This window comes from Moschus berezovskii, chromosome 7 (genome assembly GCF_049115385.1).
Source record: "Moschus berezovskii isolate FMDL1 chromosome 7, NW_MosBer_1.0, whole genome shotgun sequence".
NCBI lineage: Eukaryota > Metazoa > Chordata > Mammalia > Artiodactyla > Moschidae > Moschus > Moschus berezovskii.
This window is the reverse complement of record NC_142466.1, coordinates 98,206,203-98,233,824: the sequence shown is the minus strand read 5'-3', so window position 1 is coordinate 98,233,824 and position 27,622 is coordinate 98,206,203. Positions and strand designations below refer to the sequence as shown.

At 41.7% G+C, this 27,622-nt stretch overlaps 2 protein-coding genes across 5 annotated transcripts in view; one reads left to right on the top strand and one right to left on the bottom strand.

Annotated features, from left to right (window-relative positions):
• The window catches only part of PLPPR1 (phospholipid phosphatase related 1), a 299,720-nt gene that overhangs the window by 200,028 nt on the left and 72,070 nt on the right, over positions 1-27,622 (bottom strand). The gene's annotated exons all lie outside the window — the stretch shown is intronic.
• The window catches only part of LOC148777440 (all trans-polyprenyl-diphosphate synthase PDSS1-like), a 78,255-nt gene continuing 71,154 nt past the window's right edge, over positions 20,522-27,622 (top strand). Inside the window, exons 1-2 of the mRNA XM_088837785.1 lie at positions 20,522-21,197; positions 23,140-23,258. Coding sequence (XP_088693911.1) covers positions 20,537-21,197; positions 23,140-23,258 — 780 coding nt within the window. The 5' untranslated portion in view covers positions 20,522-20,536. The remainder of the gene's footprint in view (positions 21,198-23,139; positions 23,259-27,622) is intronic.

Genomic DNA, 27,622 nt, shown 5'->3' with positions numbered 1-27,622 from the left:
CTAGATCCTATCTCTAAGATGCACTGCACTATTCTACTGGCTAAGACTCAGGCATCAATAGGAACTTATAAGAAACCCATTCCAGAAGGCCATGATCCTTATGTGTCCTGAAGGCTGCTGCTGCTGCTGCTAAGTCACTTCAGTCGTGTCCGACTCTGTGTGACCCCATAGACGGAAGCCCACCAGGCTCCCCCGTCCCTGGGATTCTCCAGGCAAGAACACTGGAGTGGGTTGCCATTTCCTTCTCCAATGTGTGAAAGTGAAAAGTGAAAATGAAGTCACTCAGTCGTGTCCAACCCTTAGTCTTCATGAGGCCTTCACAATTAATGGGGTTGACCTATGTGGTCAATAAAATACTGCTGAAGTGATAATATGTGATTTCTGAGGCTAGATCATAAAGGGCACAGCAGGTGGCTTCCACCTTACTCTTAGATCTCTTCTTGGGGGGTCAACTGGCTGCCACATCACGAGACTACTAGAGCATGAGTGTTCTGAAGAGACCCATGTGGACAGTGACCTAGGCCTCTTGCCAATGGCCATCCCCTCCCTGAGAATTGCATGAGTGAGGCACCTGAGGATGGATCCAACAGCCCCAGTCTAGCCTTCAGATGGCCTCCGCCTTGGCTGACACCACAGCCTCCCAAGAATGCCCATGGCAGAACTGCCCACCCTAACAAAAGACTTTACAATCTGAGCATCAGAGAGAACTGGCATCGACAACTGGCCTTCCACTCTCTGCTTAAAACCCCAGTGATTGGCATCCATCCCCTTATGAATCAGCTTCATCTGTCTTTGGGAGGTTCAACTGTTAGAAAATATTTACATTGAGTCCATATTTGTTTCTCTGTAATGACCATCTACTGATGGATTCTGATTCTGTCATCTAAGCCACCAAGAATAATTCCAGTATGTCCAATGCCAAGGATGTAACTGTGGCAATGAGAGGGAAGAGCCATTGAATCCTGGGAGGAATAGAGTGAGAAGGACCTCATAGGGTCATATTCTTTCCCAAGGTACAGAGCTTCCAAAGCCAAGTGAGATGGGTGGCTGAGCTCACAGAGCCTCAAACCTTTTCCTTTGGTGATGACCCTACACTTAACATCTATTTAAAGAGGGAAGAATACGACCATAACTATTCCCCATGTTCAGCTTTTTAAAAATGAATGGTCCTGGGATAAACTAAGAGGATGATTATTGCTGTTGTTCAGTCACCAAGTCGAGTCCGACTCCGTGACTGCATGGGCTGCATGCAGCATGCCAGGGGATGGTACTTATCATGAAATAGGCACTCACCCACCCATTCATTCAGTAGCACCTATTGAGTTGCTGAGTATGTAAAGAAGGAAACGAGGAAGATACCTCACCAGGCAAGGAAGTTCTAGCCAATAAGGACATTTATGATGCTTCTAAGAGGAATAATATTAAATGATTAAAACACAAAGGCATTGATAAGATACACTTGGTAAATAGAACATTCAGACATTCTTTTTCTTTTAAATAAGTCACAATGCCTACAGTCAGTAATTCTAACCATCAAAGGCAAGAAAAGGAATTCACAGCAATTGATCCCATTGGCTGTAGGGCGAATAGGGTTAAAAGACAAGAAAAAAAAAAGGAAAGAGGAATTTTGGGAGAGTGAGTACATCTCACTCCCTCTCTTTCAGACTTTTGGATAATTATTTTTATCCTTGTGTGTGTAAAGACAGCTTTTCTCCTGGGAAGCTATAGTAAGAAGAGACAGGAAAACAACTTCAGGTGTGAAGACGTGTGAGTCACCAGAAAAAACCCAGAGCTCTCCCCTAGCCAGTAAGCAGAAACTCAGTAAAGAAGGGAGGAACATCTCCTAAATGCCACTAGTTATGAGGTAGATGCCCCTAGAGAGGCTGCTGAGACGCCAAGGAAAACTTGGATTTTTCCTTTACTGTAGGACTAGCCTCCTCAGCCGGCCAAAGAACAAACATATGAGGCAGAAATGGGTGGTTGAGGTAGGAGGAATATGGAAAAGAATATGGGGAAGGGATTTTTCCAGAGCCACTGCCTTCTCCAGGCAAGTAAAGAGCCCATAGTGCTTCCCTGGTGGCTCAGATGGTAAAGAATCTGTCTGCAATGCAGGAGACCCAGGTTCAATCCCTGGATCAGAAAGATCCCCCTGGAGAAGGGAATGGCTACCCACTCCAGCATTCTTACCTGGAGAATTCCATGGACAGAGGAGCCTGGTGGACTACAACCCATGGGGTCGCAAAGAGTTGGCCACCTGATGGGAAGAGCCAACTCATTGGAAAAGCCCCCAATGCTGGGAAAGATTGAGGGCAGGTGGAGAAGAGGGTGACAGAGGGTGAGATGGTTGGATGGCATCACTGACTCAACAGACAAGAATCTGAGTGAACTCCAGGAGATAGTGAAGGACAGGGAAGTGGCGCACTGCAGTCCATGGGGTCACAAAGAGTAGGACACGACTTAGTGACTGAACAGCAAGAAACAACAAAAGAGCCTAGAGGCCATGTAAGGTTCCCCTTGAGGTCCTCTGGAGAGTGGGTCTCATCAGCTCACCCATGACCTTGGTGGTCTGCATGACATAAAGGCACTGTGAGGCAGTGCCAGCTGTGCCCTTCTCCATGTGCTCAGCTAAGGATTTTAGTTTCCCACTGTAGTCCCCAGCCTAGCTCACAGTTCTCAAGGGGGCAGCTCCTCAATTTCTCTACATCCCAAACTTGCTCCAAAGGTGCTATTGACTCTTCCTCTCAGTTGCTCAAGAACATTTTCCTGTCAGCCCTGCATTCTCAGTTCCTCTGTCCAGAGACATCTTCTGGTGGTTCAGTGGCCTCCAGAGGGAAGGTCCCTTGAGTAGCAGGACCTGCCTGTTGCCCTCTGTTGCCCTCTACTGGCCACACTTGATGGCCAGGGTTGGCAGTGCTGTGTGAAGTGGTTTTACTCCAAGCATCTCCCAGGAGACCAGGTGGGCTTCCCTATGGCCAAAGCAGCACACCACCAATGATGCTATAACATTAGGGCAAGTAGCACCCTGAAGGCCCTACCTAAGGCCATCCTTCAAGAAGAGGTATCAGCCTTTCACCTATTAGACACATATTGAGTGTTGTGCGCTGAGCGTATGGTAAGACTAGGAAGACCGATGAAAAAGAGAAAAGGACTCTCAGGAGGCTTCCAGTGCTGCACGCCCAGGTACAGCTGGCCCACTCCCAGGGCCCAATTCTAGTGCAGGAGGGTGGTGACTTAGTACCTGAGCTCCAAGCCCAAGTGTTCAGGAGTCCCTGGAAACCAACTTCTGATGGGACGTCATCCAAATCAGCACCTCATCTTTGTGTCCTTCTCGCCTTCATTCTGAAGGGGTCAGAGGGACTGAAACCCCTTGGCATGCCTTGAACAGGCTTCATAATCTCTCCTATTCCTGCCCTAGAGCCTCTCTGATGGCTTACTAATATCTGCTGCTCCAGTTGAAGCCACATCTTTATCTCAAACCACAAGGAGCCAGAATCCAGAGAGAGTGCCAGTTTGCAGTTCATGGGACAAGTCCTAGATCTTCTGTGCTTCACTCCTCGATTTCATACCATCTCTTGTTCCGTTCACTTCTCTCTTTTAGATCCTATTTCCAAGAAAGCATTTGGTCTCTAAGATGTGACTCCAAACATACTCGTTCTCAGACAGTTGTGTTCTTTCTTTAGCTCTCTCATGCCAGTTCCACTAAGCCCAGGTTCCCCAGAACCCCAGCGAGCAATGCCTGTGTCCCATCAGTAAGGTAGCATTTAAGATTCTTGACCATTATTGTCCAGGGCAGGTCATGCTTGCTTTTATTGGCTTCTTGGACATCCATGTCATAGGATGTTAGTTATGAATCAAATCTTATGATACATTAAGACACTGTGTCTTAGGTCACTTCCCTGGACTCAGCTTCTACCTTCTCCTCTAAACATTTGATCTTATGTTTTTTATTTTTTTTTAATCCATTGACTGACCTCTTGGATTGTTCTTTTATGCTTTTCCCCTTGAAACTACTGCTGATATAAAACTTACCTCTGTTGATGGCATCTGACCAAGGCAACCTTGAGCAGGAAATCCCCTGGGGGATATAAGTATCCTGGGGTCCCACTTATTTAAGAAGAGGGAATCAGATATAACTAGAGTGATGATGAGAATATTGGCAGAATTAACTGATGCCTCCTGAGTGTTTATGTGTGCTGGGCACCACGCTAGGTAAGACATTGATCTTCACAACTAAATTCTGAAGGAGATATTCTTATTATTTTCACTTAAAGAGAAGGAAATGGAGACTTTGGAGATTAAATAGTCTGCCTAAGGTTTTGACACATCTAATTTCAGAGCCCGCACTCTTAACCCACAGGTTCCCTCCCCACCGGTTGCCTGCCTTACAGATACTGAGTGCTCCGTAGCTGTTTATTAGATTGTCTGTGCTTAGTTACTCAGTTGTGTCCAACTTTTTGTGATCCCCATGGATGGCAGCCCACCAGGCTCCTTTGTCCCTGGGGATTCTCCTGGCAAGAATACTGGAGTGGGTTGCCATGCCCTTCCAGGGGATCTTCCCAACTCAGGGATTGAACCCAGGTCTCCCGCATTGCAGGCAGATTATTTACCAGCTGAGCCACCAAGGAAGAACCATTAGACTATCTAGGTGATACTCACATTGGTCACAAAGTCACATTGAGAACTGTGATCATTCCCAGAGAATTTTCAAAGCTTTACGCTTCTAGAGAAGCTTTCTTTTCATTGTCTGGAAAACTGGAAAGATGTGTAAATTCCAAGAGTCACTGCTAAGCAGTGAGAATAATGTGAAACTCTGCAAAAAGTGATCATCCTTAATGGAGGGACTTACTATTACTGTTGCTGTTATCGTCTCCTAGCTAAATCGGAGGGAATTCTGAGAGTATAAAGAAAGCAAGAAATCCCTCTCATTAAGACAGGACACAGCTAAATGTACATTCAAGTTGTGTGATAAAAAGCACAATGCACATATGCCATATGGAATATATGCATCTCACCAATATATATCTAACCATCAGATTTATGTAATGGTTGTTTAAAAGGCTATTATGCAATATGGTTTTTTATATCTCTCACATCTATGATGTTTTTAAACTCTATTATTTTGCCCTCTCTTATGTTTCCCAAGGGAGGGAAAGACACATCTTTCCATCTCAACTGGCAATTTGTATTTTTAAAAGCGAACTTCTGAAAGTATGATGACACCATGCTTGTTTTGTTCATCATAATAGCCCCAAGTGTTTGGCCCGTGGTAAGTGCTTGATAAATAATTGCATAACGTAAATCAGTCACCATTCCCACAACTATCACAGCTGCCCTCATAGGCCAAACTTATGCAGGCTGCTGATTCTCTGTGTGAATCAGCTTTGGGGCACAGATATACCTAAATGTTTATGCTGCCTCTCTTCCCATATGTTCCTGAAGCTCCATTCAGTTCAGTTCAGTTGCTCAGTCATATCCGACTCTTTGTGACCCCATGGACTGCAGCACAGCTTCCCTGTCTATCACCAACTCCCAGAGTTTACTCAAACTCATGTCCATTGCATTGGTGATACCATCCAACCATCTCATCCTCTGTCAACCCCTTCTTCTCCCACCTTCAATCTTTCCCAGCATCAGGGTCTTTTCAAATGAAGCTCCATTAGGAAAGAAGAAAATGACCTTCTAGGAGAGAGCTGGGCATTCTGTCTCACTGGGACTCTGCAATGGAAATGAAATGAGTTCTCCTACATGAATGCCCCTCCTATTCTGCAGGGCTGGGACAGAATGTAACGAGGCCAGCAAAATTAAACACAGGCTGGCCTCCAAGTGCAAGTCTGAAATTACCTGGCAAGTCATCTCCAGCAGCTGCAAGACTCAACCCATTCTAGGAAACATAATGAGCTACAAGAGGGAAAAAAATAAAGAGGCCACCTCGCCCTCACCTCTCAAAAGACCGACTTAATTAATAAGTGGTCCTTAGCTCTCCCCTGGAGAAGGCAATGGCAACCCACTCCAGTGTTCTTGCCTGGAGAATCCCAGGGATGGGGGAGCCTGGTGGGCTGCCATCTATGGGGTCGCACAGAGTCGGACACGACTGAAGCCACTTAGCAGTAGCAGCAGCAGCTCTCCCCTACAGAGAAGGATGGTTAGCAATATTCACCTTACTCTGCTTTTCAATGCATGCAGGAAGAACAGCAACTCCTCGTTGATCTTTCGGGTCCTCACTACATCAGGATCAGTCTGGGTTAAGCACTTTGTACCAGAGAGAGGGGCTTCCCTGGTGGCTCAGATGATCAAGAATCTGCCTGCAATGTGGGAGACGTGGGTTCAATCTCTGGGTCGGGAAGATCCGCTGGAGAAGGGAATGGCTACCCACTCTAGTATTCATGCCTGGAGAACTCCATGAACAGAGGAGCCAGGCAGGTTACAGTCCATGGGGTCGCAAAGAGTCAGACACAACTGAGCGACTCACACACACACACACACACATCAGAAACTTGTTACGAAACAACATGAAGTTCAAATCCCTGTTCCTTTGCTGCTTGCCTCCAAATGGACCTTTCTTAGCCTGTTCTGTGTTCCTAGGGGGCTGACATAGCTCACATCACTGGCTTCCTTTCCTGCCTGCTTTCCAGCATGGAGCACCAGCAGGAAAATAGGGAGAAAGGAGAGTGTGGTCTGCTTTCCCTACTCCTGCCTCCCTCTCAGCAGGGTCACCTTGGGCTGGTTACATCCCTCACCCATGTCTCAGTCTTTTGTAAGTGACACTTTCCACACAGCTGTGTCTATTTCCTTCCTCTTCAGGTTTAAGGGCTCCTTAAGTCAGGCAAATCCAAGTGTACTGTCTCTCCCTTTCTGGGATCCTGGCTGATATACCCTTTGCTATTGCATAGTTTGGACAACTTACTTGACCTCTCTGGGTCGCAGGCAGTATTTATGTTGGGGAGGATGGTAGGACCTGGTTCACACAAGTGACAGGTAGAGGGCTCAAGATGATAGTGACACAGTATAACTGGGCAAGGGTTACAGTCCTATAAATTAGAAGGTCAGGAAAGACCTCTCTGAAGAAGGTTGCATGGCAGCTGAGACTCGAAGGAGAAGTAGGAGTCAGCCATGTTGAGGACAGTGGAGGTGAAGTATGGGGAAAAACAGGATTCCGGGCAGAGGAAACAGCATGTGGAGAGGACCTGAGGAGGAAAAAAGCTTGAGTTGTTGGAAGAACCATAGGCAGGTGAATTTGCTGGAGCATAGCAAGCAACAGGGAAGTGGAGAGAACGATGGGGCTGGAGGGGACAGTAAGAGCGGATTTTAAAGGACTTCTGCATGGTAAGACTTTGGATTTTTTTCCAATGGGCAATGGGAAGCCATTGCAAGACTCTCAATGCTCAGTTTTGACGCTGCTGTTTGTCTTGCTGATTTTGCCATTAGGACCAATTTCAGGCTCCCATCCACTTTTCAAGACATGTCCATCACTCCTTACTTGATCTCCTGTGGGGCCACCCAAACTGCCCCTGCTATTGTGTTCACTTTCTCCAGCTGTGTCTCCTCCCACCTTCTATGGAGAGGTCTGCCTTCAGGCTCCAGCTCTTCTTCTCCCTACAGCCTCTGCAACTCACTGTTCTGTGCCTGCCTTCACTTACTGCTGGACAGACACCACTCCACAATCCTGCCATGGGTCCAAAGAGCCATAGGGGCTCAAGTTTCTGCAGAAATATGCAATTGCTTTAAGTTTTCTGTGAAAAAAAAATTGCATTTGTCTATCAACAGTGCAGAAACTTGCTTGATTTTTTGTTTTATTTTTTTGCATGTAAAAAAGCCTCAGTGTCAGCCTAAGAGTATGATTTTTGCTGTTCTTTCTTACCACATTTCCCCCTAATCATACTGAATACTGGCACATTTAAGAAGCTGTAAAAAATTTCCCATTAAGAATGAAAATTGAGAGTCCACAGGTACATCTGATCTCTGATTTGTAAAGACCTTGGAATGATACACTTTCTAGTTCATCTTAGAACAAAATGAATGATCTATTTCCTGCAGGAAAATGAAAACCATAAACAATCATCCTATATCCCTTATGCATATCACTTTCTTGTTGCTTCTCTAAAGAACATACATTACTTATAGCATATGAAGGCAGAAATATGCAAAAATATTGACCTGGTTTCTTTACATTTTGTTTGGTTTGGTTTAGCATAGTTTTGATTTGAGGAAATAAAAACCAATACTGAGGGTTCTCACTGGAGGCTACTGCAACATCCTCCAAGGTAAGAAGCATTAGAATATTTAAGGATGCAGCAAAAGAATAAAATTCTTCTCATCACTTCCTGTCCCACTTCCAATTATCATTCTAGCACCTCCTAACTTGACTGTCTAAAAGAACAAAGCAATCATGATGGAGGTTCTAGACAAATACAATTGCCCCCTACCATCCCCAAACAGGTATATCTCTAAGGATTTGTCAATTCTCCAAAGAAGTAAAAAACTGGAGGAAAAGATCCATTTTTCAAGCCCCCAAACCATGTTCACTGTAAATATGCAAACATCGGAGGCAAACATCTGATGGTGAGATCAGTTCACTGCTTCATCCCATGAGAACTGACATGGGTTTCATCCTGCTGAGTTTCTTTCAACGTAAACCATAAACAAACAAACAAGCAAGTGCCACCACCTGGCATCTGACAGTGTGAGGATGAAGTTTTAACCTGCTCAGATGTTTCTATGGATAGACAGCTGCCAGCATCAGTTCCTTTCTCAATGTGGAGGGAAGAAGGTGCGCTCTCAGCATTCTTCACCTCCCGATTTCCCCTAGTGTGACACGCCATATGGCAACTGTCAAGCTCAGTGCTGCACTGCTTGGGGTGACCGAGTAATGATGCAGGGCTCCTGCGTGCCGGGGCAGACAATGATTAAACGCAGGAAGAGACAGTTTCTGTACTAAAGCACTGAAATTACTGCTAACAACACTGTTTGTATTTGAAGCTGTTCATCTGAGATATTTTTAGATGAGAATAGTAGCCAAACTCCCAAGTTCCAAAATTACATCCTATGGAAATGGAGCCCAATATTAAATGAATAAGGATTACATAAGTGGCCAATGTTAGCTAAATGTTATTTAGAAAATTGGGCTTGTATTTCCGCCTATACCCCACTTTCGAATTCTATGTGTGGAACACCTGTTGCCTGTATGTAAATATAAATAAAGCTATATATGCCCATGCTTCATAATACAGAAATAACAGTATGTGAAAAGTTGTCCTTATCACCATGAATGCCTTTATGGGATAAAGTCAGTGTTAAGCTAACATGCAGGTAGAGTGTTCAAACAGGACTGTAAAACTGCATTGTCTTTGTGTATGATTATCCATTTATTAAGTAGAAACTAATGGTAAGTGGGGAATATTGGATTTCAGTTGATATGACACTTGAAGCCCACACCTCATATTTCTGTGCAAAAACTGCAGCTCACAAGGCAAATATCATTCTGAGAGAATTGACAGGATGGCCACCAGAGATTCTGCAATAGAAATGATCTCCTTATCACAGAATATAGAGAGACAGAGTGTGTACACAGGGGCAGAGAAATGCCAAATTATTTCCTGAGCTTAAATTTGTTTAAATAAAGCACCTTATAAAGTTGGAAGGGAGAAGTTAAAGTAAAGCTGTATGTATTTTAAAGCATTGTTTGAGAGCATAAGTTCTTTTCATTTCTTCTACTATAAAGACTTTCTAATATTTGAGTGCCCTTCTAAATGTATCTTTATTAGTGTTGGGTTGGGTTGGCAGACACTTTTAAATGACATGGTTCAGTCCAGCCTAGAAGACGACAGCTCACGCATTCAGCACTGCTCTGTGGTCAGGGAAAATCAGAAAGTCCTGATGTACCATTTTTATAACTGTGCAATTAAGGTTCTACCACCTAGTACTTGTAGTTTCATAAAGTTAATAACAGTGCTTCACAGTTTTTTTTATCTTAACAAAATCCCCCGCCTTGGACTGCAAGGAGATCAAATCCAATCAGTCCTAAAGGAAATCAACTTTAAATATTCATTAGAAGGACTGATGCTGAAGCTGAAGCTCCAATACTTCGGCCACCTGATGCGAAGAGCCAACTCACTGGAAAAGACCCTGATACTGGAAAAGATTGAGGGCAGGAGGAGAAGGGGGTTGACAGCCTGTGATATGGTTGGATAGTACCACCAAAACAATGGACCTGAGTTTGAGCAAACTGCAAGAGATAGTGAAGGACAGGGAAGCCTGAAATGCTTCAGTCTATGGGGTAGCAAAGAGTCAGACACAACTTAACAACTGAACAACCACAACATAAAATGCCAGAGTAGCATCAACAGAATATTGACAAACTAGATCGAATTGCATAGATCATTTAACATAGTTTAGGTACACAAATGCAGGTACAACAGAAAAATACTTCCCCCAAATATCTCACTACGCAAGCTCCAACATATTTTTATTAAGGGAATTGACTGCTGAATGCATCAGTTATATGGGAATTCCATGGCATGTAAGCCAAGCAGTAAGAAGCATTAGTAAACTAAGAAAATGAAGTCAGGTTATGAAAATATGGAAACAGATGTTCTGGTGGTGCTAAGAGATTAATTTACTCTTAGCAGCAATATCTAAATATCTTAGCTTTTATTTTTATTTTTTAAAAAATAACCTGGGTGTGTGTGTGTTTAGAGCACTTGGGAAATACAGATTTTTTAAAAAAAAATGGAAAATAAAAATCATTCATTAGTCTACCACTAATCATGTTTGGATATATCTCATCCCAGATATCTGAGTTATAGTGCATATACTTTAAGGGGAACCATCTAACAATACAGTATAAATGTTCTCTCCAAATATCATTTTTAATAATACTATAAATCATGTAACCTAATTCCATGATTGGTCACTTACATTGCTTCTAATATTTTATTTAGTAACAATGCCAAAAGAACATCTTAGGACCAGAGCTCTTAATAATACATAACCATTTCTATAAGATTAATTCCATAAAGTTGTATTCATGGATCTAAAATGATAAAAATTTAAAGGCTTTTTATAAAAAGGTTTTTAATTATAGGAACACATGAACATAATCTATCAAAAAGCTCTTTTACTTTCTTCCCTGACCCCAACCTACAAATTATCCTTCAGATGTAGCCAGTGTCGACAATTTCTTATTTATTCTTCCAGAAACTTCATATTCATACACAAGAATACATGCAATTTACTCACACACCCTGCCTCTGATGGCTCAGATGGTACAGAATCTGCCTGCAATGTGGGAGACCCAGGTTCAATCCCTGGGTCGGGAAGATCCCCTAGAGAAGGGAATTGTAACCCACTCCAGTATTCTTGCCTGGAAAATTCCATGGACAGAGAAGCCGGGGCAGGGGGCTACAGTCCATGGGGTCACCAAGAGTCAAACACAACTGAGCAACTAACATTGTGCCTTTACACAACTGGAAGCCTGCTACATCTTAGCAACATATTTTGGAGATCAGTGCCTATATCTCTTCTTCAATCCTCTGAATGATTTCATTAGATTTGGTTCCCTGGATATAATAGAACTTACTAAAAAATGGTCCCATTGATGCATATTTCCATCACTTGATTTTTACTGTTACAAACAATGATACCACATCCTTGAACATGTATTTTGCAAACTTGCATAGATGTTTCAGTAGAGAGAATCTGTTCAGTAAGTGGATATACACATATGCCTTTTAATTTTGCTAGACATCATCATATTGCCTTTTCTAAATGGTTATTTTTATTTACATTTTTTAGCAACACTATTATGCAACCTTTTAATCCTCGCTGAGCTAAAAGCTAAGACACCGAATTATTTTTACTGTATTTTCATTTGTATTTCTTTAATTATGAGTGAGATTAATCACTTATTCAATTTGAACCTTAAATTCTAAATTCCAAGTGAATCATCACATGGATCCTGAAGACTAGGGAAAATCTTGCCCTTGTTGCTCTTCAACTAATTTGCTAGCCAAGAAACTGTTTTCTTATTTATGTTCTTCCCTTCACATTCATAGTCTCCTGCTTTTATATATGATAATTTAAAGCAGCAGCAAAAGCTGTTGAGTCTTGGCACTGTTAACAATGGCCAAACTGTTTACTTGTTTGGGATGCTTTGCTGGGAGAATCACTGAACAGTTTTCCCACCTGTCCTGCCCCAGAGCAGGGCTGCTCAGCAGCACATGATGACCACTGGCATGTGCCAAGATTTCAAAATAGCTTTGAAAGTGCTGTCACAAGCAAACCACCCAGTTACAGGTATTATACATGTGAGAGTTGGACTGTGAAGAAAGCTGATCACCGAAGAATTGATGCTTTTGAACTGTGGTGTTGGAGAAGACTCTTGAGAGTCCCTTGTACTGCAAGGAGATCCAACCAGTCCATTCTAAAGGAGATCAGTCCTGGGTGTTCATTGGAAGGACTGATGCTAAAGCTGGAACTGCAATACTTTGGCCACCTCATGCGATGAGTTGACTCACTGGAAAAGACTCTGATGCTGGGAAAGGTTGGGGGCGGGAGGAGAAGGGGACAACAGAGAATGAGATGGCTGGATGGCATCGCCGACTCTGTGGACATGAGTTTGGATGAATTCCGGGAGTTGGTGATGGACAGGGAGGCCTGGCGTGCTGTGATTCATGGGGTCACGGAGAGTCGGACACGACTGAGCGACTGAACTGAACTGAACTGAACTAATTATGATTAAAACTCATTAAAATATAGTGTAGTATCCAAATTTGCAAACAACAACAACAAAAAAGAATTACTCAAAATTGTTCACAGTGATTTTGCCTGGGTATTAGGATTGACTATTACTAAATTACTCTTAATCTTTCTATGGAAATGGTAAAAAATCAACACCAAGTACTCTGTGCTGGAATCTCCTACATATACCCTTTGAAGAACATACTAGAAGGATTACTAGAAATTCATAATAACCATTGACTCAGTGAGTATATTTGAATACTTTCTGTGAAGCTATGATCATGCTCCAGGCAGAAGTATATATGGCAGCACCACAGAAACATATCTGCATGAGAAATGATTAGCAAAGTCAATAGAGAGAAGAGGACAAAATGCTGATTTAAATGCAACAACTCCACCCTTGAGGAAGTCAAGGTTTCCATTTCTTTTTTTTTTTTTCCAGTCTTTTTTTTTTTTTATTCTTCCAATCCATGAACACGGTATATTTACCCATCTATTAGTGTCCGCTCTGATTTCTTTCACCAATGTTTTATAATTTTCTATATATAGGTCTTTTATTTCTTTAGGTAGATATATTCCTAAGTATTTTATTCTTTTCGTTGCAACAGTGAATGGAATTGTTTCCTTAATTTCTCTATTTTCTCATTATTAGTGTATAGGAATGCAAGGGATTTCTGTGTGTTGATTTTATATCCTGCAACTTTACTATATTCATTGATTAGCTCTAGTAATTTTCTGGTAGAGTCTTTAGGGTTTTCTGTGTAGAGGATCATGTCATCTGCAAACAGTGAGAGTTTTACTTCTTCTTTTCCAATTTGGATTCCTTTTATGTCTTTTTCTGCTCTGATTGCTGTGGCCAAAACTTCGAAAACTATGTTGAATTGTAGTGGTGAGAGTGGGCACCCTTGTCTTGTTCCTGAACAAGACAGAAGTATATATGGCAGTACCACAGAAACATATCTGCATGAGAAATGATTAGCAAAGTCAACAGAGAGAAGAGGACAAAATGCTGATTTAAATGCAACAACTATGCCCTTGAGGAAGTCAAGGTTTCCATTTCTTTACTGCAAAATGATGACATTAAGTTAAAATAGATGAAAGTTTCTAAACTTTATTTTTTTGGTCTCAGGACCCCATTACACTCTTAAAAATTATCGAGGACCGATCTCAATCAATTTTATTATGTTAGTAATTAAAACTGAGAAATTTAAAAACTACTTATTAGTTCAAGGGTAACATTAAAAAAACCAATGCAGGTTAACATTAAAACACATTACTGAAAAGTAATGAGATTTTCCAAACCAGAAAACAATTGTAAAAGCAACTCTCCTACATTTCTGCGCATCATTTTCCTGTCTGCTAAGTGGAAGACAGCTGGATTCTCTCTTCTTTGTCTACATTCCATCTGTTGTGATAACACATGCCATGTAGCCTCTGGCAAACTCACTGAACGCTAGTGAGAGTAGAGAGACAGGTAGCATCTCAGCATTATTACAAAAAAGATTTTTACCTTGCAAAGGGCTTAAGGACCCATGAATGAGAAGTTTTTTAAGGTTTCATACAGTTCTGACATGTTATGACTGTATGATTCTCCTCATTTTAAAAATGCCAGAATGAAAAGTACAGAAAAAAACCACAGCAAACTAAGATCTAAGAGGAAAATCATAGCAAAGACAGGAAATTTTTCTCTAAGCTTTGGTCTTCTGGAATTTGTTCTTTCTCAAAATTCATCTGACCTTTCAGAAAAGGAAAGTCATCTGTACATTACAAATCTCCAACTTAATGCGCAATTAAGATTTTATTTTATTCTATATGTCTGTGTGGGTGGGGTAAGGTGCATAAAAGGTACAAAAAATGTTAATTAGTCCTAAAACTGAACCAGAGGCAGGAACTGTGTGTGTGTGTGCGCGCGCGTGCGTGCACACAAAAGCATATGAATATTCAGACTTTATGTATAGGATGTGCCTTAGTCATTTCATAAACAAATGAGATCTTTCTGAGTAGAAAATAATCCTAGTGATCAGTCATTTCCTCTACAGATGGAATTTCTATAATAAAAGAATTCTGGTGCCCAGTGGGGTTTTTAGACAAATATTACACTAAATATCTCAGGCTTAGGTTGAAATAAATACATTAAACACATTTTTAATCATCACCTATGTTAAAAGTAATAGTAAAGCCCTATAAAGCTGACTGGATCACCCAAATGCAGACATTAAGAAGCACATTCATTTAAAGTATCTGTGAGTTAATAATAAACAGTTTTGCTTCATGTTGAATGAATGCACTAATCCTTATAAAATGAGTAGATTCTGGCAAAATACTCCCTACAAAGCTTTTCGAGACAGCATGGCAGGAGAAGAGGTGAGCAGGAAGTGTGCTCACATCATTTCCCCCACTGAGACTATATTTTAAATAAAATTTAAAGCTTCAAAAGGGCATTTTAAAAACTCAGGGTTTTAAGGATACATTCTGGTTTCTCAAACTCAAACAGTGCCTTGCAAAATAAATATGTCTTTCATATAGAGTTCATTGCCAGTCTCCACTCCTTATTAGGAAATGTTGAGTACTTAATTTATGAAATTCATGTATGTGATTCAGTTTACTCATAGGTAAAATGAGGATAAAATGAATAGTGCCCATCAATCTCAACAGAATTATTTGGGGGTCAAATAAAACAATGCATATAAAAAGCTTTTAGCTGAGTTCCTAGTCCAAACTAAGCTCTCAATAAATGAGAGCTTCAGTGAGATTGATTCTTTCTCTTTCTAAAAATGCTACTTGGAACTATAGACCCACAGATACATGGAAATCTGAGCCTGCACTGCAAACAGAGTAAAGGATGGCCTTTCCAAAAACAGGCATTGGGACAACTAGTTTTTCATAGGAAAGTTAAATTTGTCCCATCTCATATCATATACCAAAATTAATTCCAAGTGAATTAAAGACAAATGTGCAAAAGGCAACATTCTACATATCTTAGAGGACATTACAGGAGAATATTTTATGAGCCAAAGTAGTAAATGTTTTCTTAAATGTGACACAAACGGTTGACCATTAGAAGAGTTAAATTTGACTACAGGGCAAAAAAACAAAAAAGCTTTTTCCAACATAAAAAGATTTTTTTTAACTCACTGAAACTCAAACCACAAGTTGAGAGAAAATAGTTGCCACAAACTACGAACAATTCATTAGTGTCCAAAAAATATAAAGAGTACCAATAAATCAATAAGAAAAAGATAATCAAGTAAAAAAAAATAGGCAAAACATGTAATGAGGCACTTCAGAGTAGGGAATCCAAATTGTGGATAAATGTATTACCCTCTTTTGTAATCAGGAGAATACAAATTAAAACCATAATGCAGTACCATTTATAACCACTAGATTCAGTTCAGTTCAGTTCAGTCGCTCAGTCGTGTCCGACTCTTTGAGACCCCATGAATCACAGCACCCCAGGCCTCCCTGTCCATCACCAACTCCTGGAGTTCATTCAAACTCATGTCCATCGAGTCGGTGATGCCATCCAGCCATCTCATTCTTTGTCATCCCCGTCTCCATCCGCCCCCAATCCCTCCCAGCATCAGAGTCTTTTCCAGTGAGTCAACTCATCGCATGAGGTGGCCAAAGTATTGCAGTTTCAGCTTCAGCATCAGTCCTTCCAATGAACACCTAGGATTGATCTCCTTTAGAATGGACTGGTTGGATCTCCTTGCAGTCCAAGGGACTCTCAAGAGTCTTCTCCAACACCACAGTTCAAAAGCATCAATTCTTCGGCGCTCAGCTTTCTTCACAGTCCAACTCTCACATCCATACATGACCAAGGGAAAAACCATAGCCTTGACTAGACGGACCTTGGTTGGCAAAGTAATGTCTCTGCTTTTTAATATGCTATCCAGATTGGTCATAACTTTTCTTCCAAGGAGTAAACGTCTTTTAATTTCATGGCTGCAATCAGCATCCGCAGTGACTTTGGAGCCCAAAAAAATAAAGTCTGACCCTGTTTCCACTGTTTCCCCATCTATTTCCCATGAAGTGATGGGACCAGATGCCATGATCTTTGTTTTCTGAATGTTGAGCTTCAAGCCAACCTTTTCACTCTCCTCTTTCACTTTCATCAAGAGGCTTTTTAGTTCGTTGAGCAATATCAAGTGTTGTCTAGGATGTGTTGGAGAAGGCAATGGTACCCCACTCCAGTACTCTTGCCTGGAAAATCCCATGGATGGAGGAGCCTGGTAGGCTGCAGTCTATGGGGTCGCGAAGAGTCGGACACGACTGAGCGACTTCACTTTCACTTTTCACTTTCATGCATTGGAGAAGGAAATGACAACCCACTCCAGTGTTCTTGCCTGGAGAATCCCAGGGACGGCGGAACCTGGTGGGCTGCCGTCTATGGGGTTGCACAGACTCGGACACGACTGACGTGACTTAGCAGCAGCAGCAGTAAAACTAAAGATGCGAATTATTTATAATGCAAACCTTTCCCTTAAATACTTGCACTTTCACACAAGGACACATGTAAAAGGATGTTCATAGGACTGTTGTTTGTAAAAAGAAAAAGCCATGGAATACTTAACAGCATTGAAGATGGGTGAATTTTGGCCATACAGAGCAATATGAAATATAATTAGGTTATAGGAATATTATGGTAAAAAGAAGTAAGATCTAAGAACATATGCAATATGATTTCATTACTGTCAAGTTAGAGTGTCAAAAAATAGGCAAAATTTACTTATGATTACTAGGTGTCACTGACATTTGGCCATCTGATGAGAAGAGCTGACTCACTGGAAAAGACCATGATACTGGAAAAGACCATGATGCCTGGAAAGATTGAGGAAAGGAGGAGAAGGTGACAGAGGATGAGATGGTTGGATGACATTACTGACTCAATGGACATGAGTCTGAGTCATCTCTGGGAGATAGTGAAGGATAAGGAAGCCTGGTGTGCGGTAGTTCATGGGGTCACAAAGAGTCAGGCATGACTTAGTGACTGAACAATGACGACATTATTAACTGTTTTCTAAAGAGACGTACAGACAGTATCATAGAACCTGGCAGTGCCCTAATATTATCATGGATGATGTCCAGAGCAGCTACTGGATCTGTTTAGGCCTTCACAGTTTCTGTACTGTCCTTTACAGTTTATATAGCACCTTCACATTAAGGTTCCCTTAATATTGTTATCTTTACAGCATGACTCTTTACACAGGAGTAAAAAGAGGCCCAGAAAGGGTCACATAACTATCTGAGTAGCAAACTATGACTTCAGCCCACAGCCTTGTCTCCTAACTCTGAGGTCACTCTTTCACATTGTCTGAAGGTTAGCTTGACTAGAAGATTCTGCAATCCACAAACAGGAGAAGAAGCCCATAAACCAGAATGAAATCGTGACCCCCATTCATTCCCAACATCACTGGCTCTAGAGATTAGCCAGTTCTATAAATAGTCTGAGGTATGTAAATAGATCTAGTTCTAAGGTGGATGGAAGTGAAGGCTGTGCTATGATCCAGAGACACCTTAAGAAGAAACTTCAGACCAAAGCAGGCTGGGAATACTTGCAGTAAGCAAGAGTTTTAGGAGAGCAGCATTCCCAGAGGATGTTTATTCTCTTCCCAGAGGTTAGTGAAACAAAACACAAATTGTTGTAATGATTTATGATTTATGTATCAGGCCAGGAGACAAAAGCCCAATTGCTCTACAGCCTATTTTGAGCCTGTCTTCCAGTTTTCAGGACTTTTAGGAAATAGAAAGGATCTTGGGATTTCCAAAGCAAATATTGCTGCTACTGCTAAGTCGCTTCAGTCGTGTCTGACTCTGTGCGACCCCATAGATGGTAGCCCACCAGGCTCCCCCGTCTCTGGGATTCTCCAGGCAAGAACACTGGAGTGGGTTGCCATTTCCTTCTCCAATGCATGAAAATGAAAAGTGAAAGGGAAGTCGCTCAGTCATGTCCGACTCTTAGCGATCCCATGGACTGCAGCCTACCAGGCTCCTCCATCCATGGGAGTTTCCAGGCAAGAGTACTGGAGTGGGTTGCCATTGCCTTCTCCAAAAGTAAATATTAGGTGTAACTTAATTGTTTAATTTATGGCATAGGGTGAGATTTTAAAAAAATGTTCAGGGGAACTGCATTATAATGATGTATTTCTTGTATTTCTCCTAAACAAAAATCTACTTTGGTATCATCTTTATCCACAGGGTGACCAAACTTCCCAGTGTGTCTGGGAAATTCTGGTCTATGCTTGATATCCTGGCATAATTACCCATGGCCCCTGCCTTCATAAACAGAGTCTCAAGTTGGACAGTAAGAGCTTATCCAAGACTCATTTATACATATATTTATTTCATTCAACAAGCATCTATCAAACACCTACTCATGCCAGATTCCATGGTTTAGGTCAGCGATACAAAACAGACTAAACCTTTGCAAGATGTTTATCATCTAAGCCAACCCACAGTCCATGAATGGATTAATTGATTGACTTAATCATCCATTCATCAATATAAATAGGTCTCCCTCAACAAATATTTATTGCCTCTAACCAAAACCTGGAAATACAGTGGTATACAGATAAAAGTTTTTCCTACTTTCATCAAGTGTATAAGCTCACTTTATAATGGAAAAGGCAATTACATAAAAAATAACTAGAAATGTGATAAGTGAGAAAGGGTGATATTCGATAAACAGCATTGAAGAGGTAATGGCATTATTCTCTTTGGGGCAAATAATGCTCTTGTATTTGGAAATATTCTTTTAACAGCCTATGGCCTGGTTTTAAAAGAAGAAGTTTTAAAAAGAGGCCCTAATTTTCTCTTTAGTGTACCAGTATACTTAGCTAATGGAGTTATTCTATTAATATAGTCAACAAATAGTTTTCTAGCATTAGCTTATAGGTATACAATGGCTTCCCTGGTGGCTCAGATGGTAGAGTTTGCCTGCAGCGTGGGAGACCTAGGTTCAATCCCTGCAACAGGAAGATCCCCTGGAGAAGGAAATAGCAACCCACTCCACTATTCCTGCCTAGAAAATCCCATGAACGGAGCAGCCTGGCAGGCTACAGTCCATGAAGTCGCAAAGAGTCAGATACACCTGAGCAACTAACACTTTCACTTTCATAGAATGGTAAAGAATATAGAAAAAACTTTGCTCTTAAGGACTTTACAGTCTTGTGCATGGATTTGAACAACCTGGTTCATTAATATTTAAAGGGTCTGTAGATTTATCCTTTCATTAATCCATTTATTATTATTATTTTTTTTAATTTTAACATTGATTATTTATTTGTATAATGGCTTTACATGTGGCTACTATAACTGTGTAAACAATACCACATATAACCATCAAAATACCTCGATTAGAGTTTACAGGACTAGAATGACAGATTCAGATGGTTTAATAAATACATTTAAAAAGTTTTCTGAAAAACTCTGCGAATAAAAAAAAAAGTCCCATTAATAAGGAAATGATCTTTTTAAATGATTTTTTTGGTTATCTGCACGTGAAGCAAAGTATATTCCACAGAATTCTTGAGGCACAATCTGGTAAAATAGCTGCCAGAAATACCAGAAAGAGGTGTCATTTGTCTCTTGTGAGCACAATCTCTGAAAGCTGTATGAGGGCGTCTCTTTCTGGGGATGGTCGAAGTTTACTGATCTCTCTCACTGCTTCGTGGCAGTACCGCTGGGCGAGGAAGCCTTTCGACCAATTATTGTGGTGCTAATGGCCCGAGCCTGTAACATTCATCATAATAACTCCCTATATGTGCAGGCAAGCCAGCGTGCCATTGCCTTAATTGCAGAAATGATCCACACTGCCAGTCTGGTCCATGATGATGTCATTGATGATGCAAGTTCCCGGAGAGGAAAACACACCGTTAATAAGATCTGGGGTGAAAAGAAGGCTGTCCTTGCTGGTGACTTAATTCTTTCTGCAGCATCAATAGCTCTGGCACGAATTGGAAATACAACTGTTATATCTATTTTAACCCAAGTGATTGAAGATTTGGTGCGTGGTGAATTTCTTCAGCTCGGGTCAAAAGAAAATGAAACTGAAAGATTTGCACACTATCTTGAAAAGACGTTCAAGAAGACTGCAAGTCTGATCGCCAACAGTTGTAAAGCAGTCTCTGTCCTGGGATGCCCTGACCCAGCTGTGCATGAGATTGCCTATCAGTACGGGAAGAACGTGGGCATCGCTTTTCAGCTGATAGATGACATCCTGGACTTCACCTCGTGTTCTGACCAGATGGGCAAGCTGACCTCGGCCGACCTGAAGCTCGGGTTAGCCACTGGCCCTGTCTTATTTGCTTGTCAGCAGTTCCCAGAAATGAATGCTATGATAATGAGATGGTTCAGTTCACCAGGAGACGCGGACAGAGCGCGACAGTACGTATTACAGAGTGACGGTGTGCAGCAGACAACCTTCCATTTATTATTTATTCAACAAGATGACTATATATCGAGTAGAGTATCCAATAAGAAATCTGGGGGAAAAGAACTATTAGTTTTTCCCCTTTTCCCTTCTTAAATTATCTCAAGCTATGCTCAGGTTCTAACTGTTGCTTCCTGACCTGCATACAGGTTTCTCAAGAGGCAGGTCAGGTGATCTGCTATTCCCATCTCTTTCAGAATGTTCCATAGTTTATTGTGATCCACACAGTCAAAGGCTTTGGCATAGTCAATGAAGCAGAAATAGATGTTTTTCTGGAACTCTCTTGCTTTCTCCATGATCCAGCACATGTTGGCAATTTGATCTCTGGTGTCTCTGCCTTTTCTAAAACCTGCTTGAACATCTGGGAGTTCACGGTTCACATATTGCTGAAGCCTGGCTTGGAGAATTTTGACCTTGAATTTACTAGTGTGTGAGATGAGTGCAATTGTGCGGTAGTTTGAGCATTCTTTGGCATTGCCTTTCTTTGGGATCAGAATGAAGACTGACCTTTTCCAGTCCTGTGGCCACTGCTGAGTTTTCCAAATTTGCTGGCATATTGAGTGCAGCACTTTCACAGCATCATCTTTCAGGATTTGAAATAGCTCAACTGGAATTCCATCACCTCCACTAGCTTTGTTCGTGATGATGCTTTCTAAGGCCCACTTGACTTCACATTCCAAGATGTCTGGCTCCAGGTGAGTGATCACGGCATCGTGATTATCTTCATTGTGAAGATCTTTTTTGTACACTTCTTCTGTGTATTCTTGCCACTTCTTCTTAATATCTTCTGCTTCTATTAGGTCCATACCATTTCTGTCCTTTATCAAGCCCATCTTTGCATGAAATGTTCCCTTGATATCTCTAATCTTCTTGAAAAGATCTCTTGTTTTTCCTATTCTGTTGTTTTCCTCTATTTCTTTTCATTGATCGCTGAGGAAGGCTTTCTTATCTCTCCTTGCTAGTCTTTGGAACTCTGCATTCAGATGCTTATATCTTTCCTTTCCTCCTTTGCTTTTCGCTTCTCTTCTTTTCACAGCTATTTGTAAGGCCTCCTCAGACAGCCATTTTGCATTTCTTATATCATGAGGAACGCTGGTCTGGAAGAAGCACAAGCTGGAATCAAGATTGCTGGGAGAAATATCAATAACCTCAGATATGCAGATGACACCACCCTTATGGCAGAAAGTGAAGAGGAACTCAAAAGCCTCTTGATGAAAGTGAAAGAGGAGAGTGAAAAGGTTGGCTTGAACCTCAACATTCAGAAAACAAAGATCATGACATCTGGTCCCATCACTTCATGGGAAATAGATGGGGAAACAGTGGAAACAGTGTCAGACTTTATTTTTTTTGGGCTCCAAAATCACTGCAGATGCTGATTGCAGCCATGAAATTAAAAGACACTTACTCCTTGGAAGGAAAGTTATGACCAAACTAGATAGCATATTAAAAAGCAGAGACATTACTTTGCCAACCAAGGTCCGTCTAGTCAAGGCTATGGTTTTTCCAGTGGTCATGTATAGATGTGAGAGTTGGACTGTGAAGAAAGCTGATCGCTGAAGAATTGATGCTTTTGAACTGTGGTGCTGGAGAAGACTCTTGAGAGTCCCTTGGACTGCAAGGAGATCCAACAAGTCCATTCTAAAGGAGATCAATCCTGGGTGTTCATTGGAAGGACTGATGCTGAAGCTGAAACTGCAATACTTTGGCCACCTCATGCGATGAGTTGACTCACCGGAAAAGAGTCTGATGCTGGGAGGGATTGGGGGTGGGAGGAGATGGGGACGACAGAGAATGAGATGGCTGGATGGCATCACTGACTCAATGAATTTGAGTGAACTCCGGGAGTTGGTGATGGACAGGGAGGCCTGGCGTGTTGTGATTCATGGGGTCGCAAAGAGTCGGACACGACTGAGTGACTGAACTGAACTGAACTGATGCTCAGGTACTCACTAAATGTGTTAACCACTCTCTAGAGCTTGTTCTGGAGCTGTCTTCAGCTCACCCAGAGTATCCAGAGTTCATTCTGGAGCTGTCTGCAGCTCACCCAGAGTATCCAGAGTTCATTCTGGAGCTGTCTGCAGCTCACCCAGAGGTAACATGTGGCAACAAAAACTCAAAAGCATTTACAGCAAGCACTGAGATGTTTTCTGAAAGAGAATAAATTTCCTTTATGAAGTATTCAGTATTAAGATACTAAATAAAAGAGTGTTCTCACATGTCTAGAAAATCTAAGGATACCCAAATTATATTCTGATGGGGAAAATGTATAATGTTACATAAGTCACCACTGAAGCATTATTCCAGCCTAAATGCCCACACATTTTGCATGAGAGAGGTCCTAACTTTGATAAATCCTCAGAGAGATTCATGATGGCCATCACCATCTTTTACTGTACAAGAAAATCAAGAGCCACTGATAAAAAAGAAAATAAACATAAACCAATAATACAAAGCAACAAGTAAATGTAATAAAGGAATGCACAAAGTGCCTACAGCAAGCTAAGCAGAACACAAACAGCAATGGGAAAAGAATGTGCATTTCTTAAGGTTTAATTAACCTGCATGTACTTTTTTGTACACACAAGTATTGTGCAGTGGCTCAAAGAGTAGGTTTGGGAATCAAGCAGACCTGTGTTCAAATCCTACTCCACCACTATTTAGCTATGTGAATTTGGGTGAATCACTTTGCATCACTAAATTCAGCTCTCTCAGCTACAGAATGAGTGACATAATAATCCTAATTGTGGGCTTTAACGGTATCCTAGTGAGACAGGCGGAGAAGGCAATGGCAACCCACTCCAGTGTTCTTGCCTGGAGAATCCCAGGGACGGGGGAGCCCGGTGGGCTGCCGTCTGTGGGGTCGCACAGAGTCAGACACGACTGAAGCGACTTAGCAGCAGCAGTGAGACAGGCCAGGACCCGGGACCATTTGCTGCAGTGCTGCAGTGCTTATACCTGGACAAACCTCTCCTCCAACAACAAAACAGAAAGAAACTATATGGGAGGGAAAATAATTGCGTGTAGTGCAGTTGGGGCTAATTCTGGGCTGCTGCTGCTGCTAAGTCACTTCAGTCGTGTCCAACTCTGTGTGACCCCATAGACGGAAGCCCACCAGGCTCCCCCATCCCTGGGATTCTCCAGGCAAGAACACTGGAGTAGCAAAAGACACAAAAAGACCAAAAATCCCTACTACCACTTTAGAAGAGCTAGGAGCAAAAACAGGGTGTTGGGAGCAAAAGCAGCATATTGAGCATGCCCCTTGCACACAAAACCACCAGAGGGGTGGGCAAAACACCTAATCCACTTCTCAGGCCAGACTCCTGGACACATCCCTACCCTCATCCCATATAAGGAACAAGGGTGCTCCCCCTCAGGGAGTGAGCAAGCAAGGGAACCTGTTGTTTGTTCTCGCTCCCCTTGCTACAGCAGTGGCCCAAATAAAACCTTGCCTGATTTTCTTGTCTGGCCTCTAGTCAATGTCTATTGATGGGGAAGGCCAAGAACCTTGATCAGTATCACTAGGAGTCTTAAGAATGGGGTCCTATCTGTGAGGATTAAACGCTAAATAAGAACTTGGAAAAGCACCTGGTTACTCAATGTGCTCAATAAATGTTAGCTACAACCAAAGCTACACACACACACACACAATGAGAAAATTCTCTGACAAACCATCTTTTAAGTCCATCCCATATATTATCACAATATAGTTCCTTAAAATTTCTTAAATGCTAGTGTATAAAAATGTGTGTTCCAAAATACATTTCCATAATAACTGTAGTGTTTTCAGGGTTTGAGAGCAATGAGGTTTTATTTCAAGCAGATAAGCTGAGCAAAGTGTGAGGAATTGAGGGTGGAGGACTTATACAGAGGTGAAAAGCTCAAATACCACCTTGAAAAGCAATCTTATGTTTTTTCGTAAATAAAAATAAAATGAGCAGAAGATAAAACCTAACTCTTCTTTCCAGGGTCCAGCCTTTAATCTGCTCAGTCTCATTAGCCTGCCTTTCTGTGGCGATGAGGATGGTTTTGCATTGCAAACTAGTCACTGTTGCCACAAAGGTGAGATCTTCTCATCTTCTCAGTTGCTCTGTGCCACTGACTTTGAGTCAGACTGCTTTATCTTTCTACCTTGCTAGGTCCTAAATTTAGTTGGGGATCCATATTAACAACCCACTTTTTGTCAGTCTCACATTTTTCTAGATATTGCACATATGAAAAAATGCTAACCATGCAACTCTCCTAAAGGAAGTAATGAGGACCCTCTGACCAGGTGTGATAAAACAGAGAGGAATAATCAGCCATCACATTTCCCCCAAGCTCATGACTCCTTCTCATTTTACCGCAATATTTTGAGAAACAAATAATTACCTGTCCCAGTGATTAGATTGAGGAAGCAATTTATCACAGGTCATTAGCAAAAGATGCTCTTTGCATTTCACGTAGCACAGGCTCCTCAGCTGCCTTGGGGCGGGAGAAGAGGAGGGGTACTGCCTGGCAAGTCATATTTTTTTAGTGTATTTGCATTTTATGGTGGGTTTTTTTTTTCCATCAGAATTATTTTTTCTTGACTGTGTAATATATGTCAGAAGTCAGAAACCAAAGCCTTCTTCCTAATCAATGTATAGGTCATAAATGTCTACTGAGTGTCTCATTTCAGGATCGCAGACAAAAAGAGAAGCAAACACAAATAATGTGGGGCTGGAAAAGACTTCACTGATGATCTAATAATTTGACTTCCTCCATCATCATGAATTTGTAGGGTTTTGTTGTTGCTGTTGGTGGGTGTATCTGTTTGAACACTTACCCTGTACCAGGCACTGTGCTAAGCAGTTTACATGGCACGTCTCTTTAAATACTCACACAAAGTTCAGTTCAGTTCAGTTCAGTCGCTCAGTCATGTCCGACTTTTTGCGACCCCATGAATCACAGCATGCCAGGCCTCCCTGTCCATCACCGACTCCCGGAGTTCACTCAAACTCATGTCTATCAAGTCAGTGATGCCATCCAGCCATCTCATTCTCTGTCGTCCCTGTCTCCTCCTGCCCCACAAATCTACTATTGTTTCACTTATTTTATAGGAAAGTGAGGCTTAGAGAAATTAAGCAATTTACCTGGGGTCAAAGAACTAGAAAACAACGCCTTCAGGATTTCAACCCAGGACGGAGAAACGCCAGAGTCTGCCCTTGTAACAAGCATTTTAAGGACAGTCTTTAAACTCTCATTCACAGAGCAAAACAGAAACTACCAAGTTCTTGTTCTCTCACAGTCAAGACTGCCTTATATTTTGAAGCCCATAGACTCAAATTCATGAACCAAAGCCACAAAAGCACCTGGTGGCACAACCAGGATGGAACATGGGTCTCCCTCTTGAACCACCCACTTTCAATCCAGGACTGTCTGTAAATCATTGAAATGAATTTCCCCCGACTTTTAAAAGAACTTGATGTTTCATGGGGTCGCATGATTCTGCATCCCTCTACCTTTCCAGTATTCCACCTGATTTTCTTTTGTTTCAGTCTCTTCATTTGCTAACCCTTCAAATGCTGATGATCCTGGGCAGCCCCCTCTCTGGCCTCTTTGCTCTTTTCACCAAAGCCTGGCCATTCCCATAAGTGTAGTTAGCACTGACTAATCGTTTCCAAATTTCTATATTTAACCTGGATTATCTCCTGAGCTTCAGACCCAAGTGTACAACATCACCTTCTGAATGCTGACGATGCACCCAAATTGACAGTGTCTAATAGCAAGTACATAATTCTTTCCAGTCCATTCTCCTGTATTCCCTGTCTCGACCATTCATTTCACCTGAGCCTCATGACCCACCAGTACACAGGTCCACAAGTCCTATGGACTTTCATCTCCTAAAATTGATCCTAATTCTGCCCCTTATTTTCCACTGCTTTTTTTTTTCAATAGTTGAAGACCTCATTGTCTGTTGTAAATAGACTTCCTGCTCCATTTCCAATCTATCTTCCATTCAGGATCCAACGTCCTATTTCTGAACATAAACCCATCACATTAATCCTATACCTAAATCCAATTCATTGGTTTTTGTATCACTTACTGGGAGAAAAAAATCATCAAGTTCCATATCATGGATCATAAGGATCTCCACGATCTGATCCCTTGGGAAACCCTCTAGCCTCAGCCCCTGCAACCACATGATATTTTATTCCAGAAATCCCAGACTACTTTTCATTCCCCAAACACATCAAGCTATTTTGTTTTATGCCTCTTCTTATGCTGTGCTCTCTTACAGAATGACCTTCGCCACCTACCTCCTCTTGTTAGCCTAGAGAATTCATAATCAGCTTTTCTTAAAAAAAAAAAAAGCCTATAGTATTAAGTATTCCCACGTGGTCTCCAATCCGCACACTAGCCAAGCTCAACCCTGCTTAGCTTCCGAGATCAGATAAGAAGGGATACATTCTGGGTGGTAAAGCCATAGACCTAACC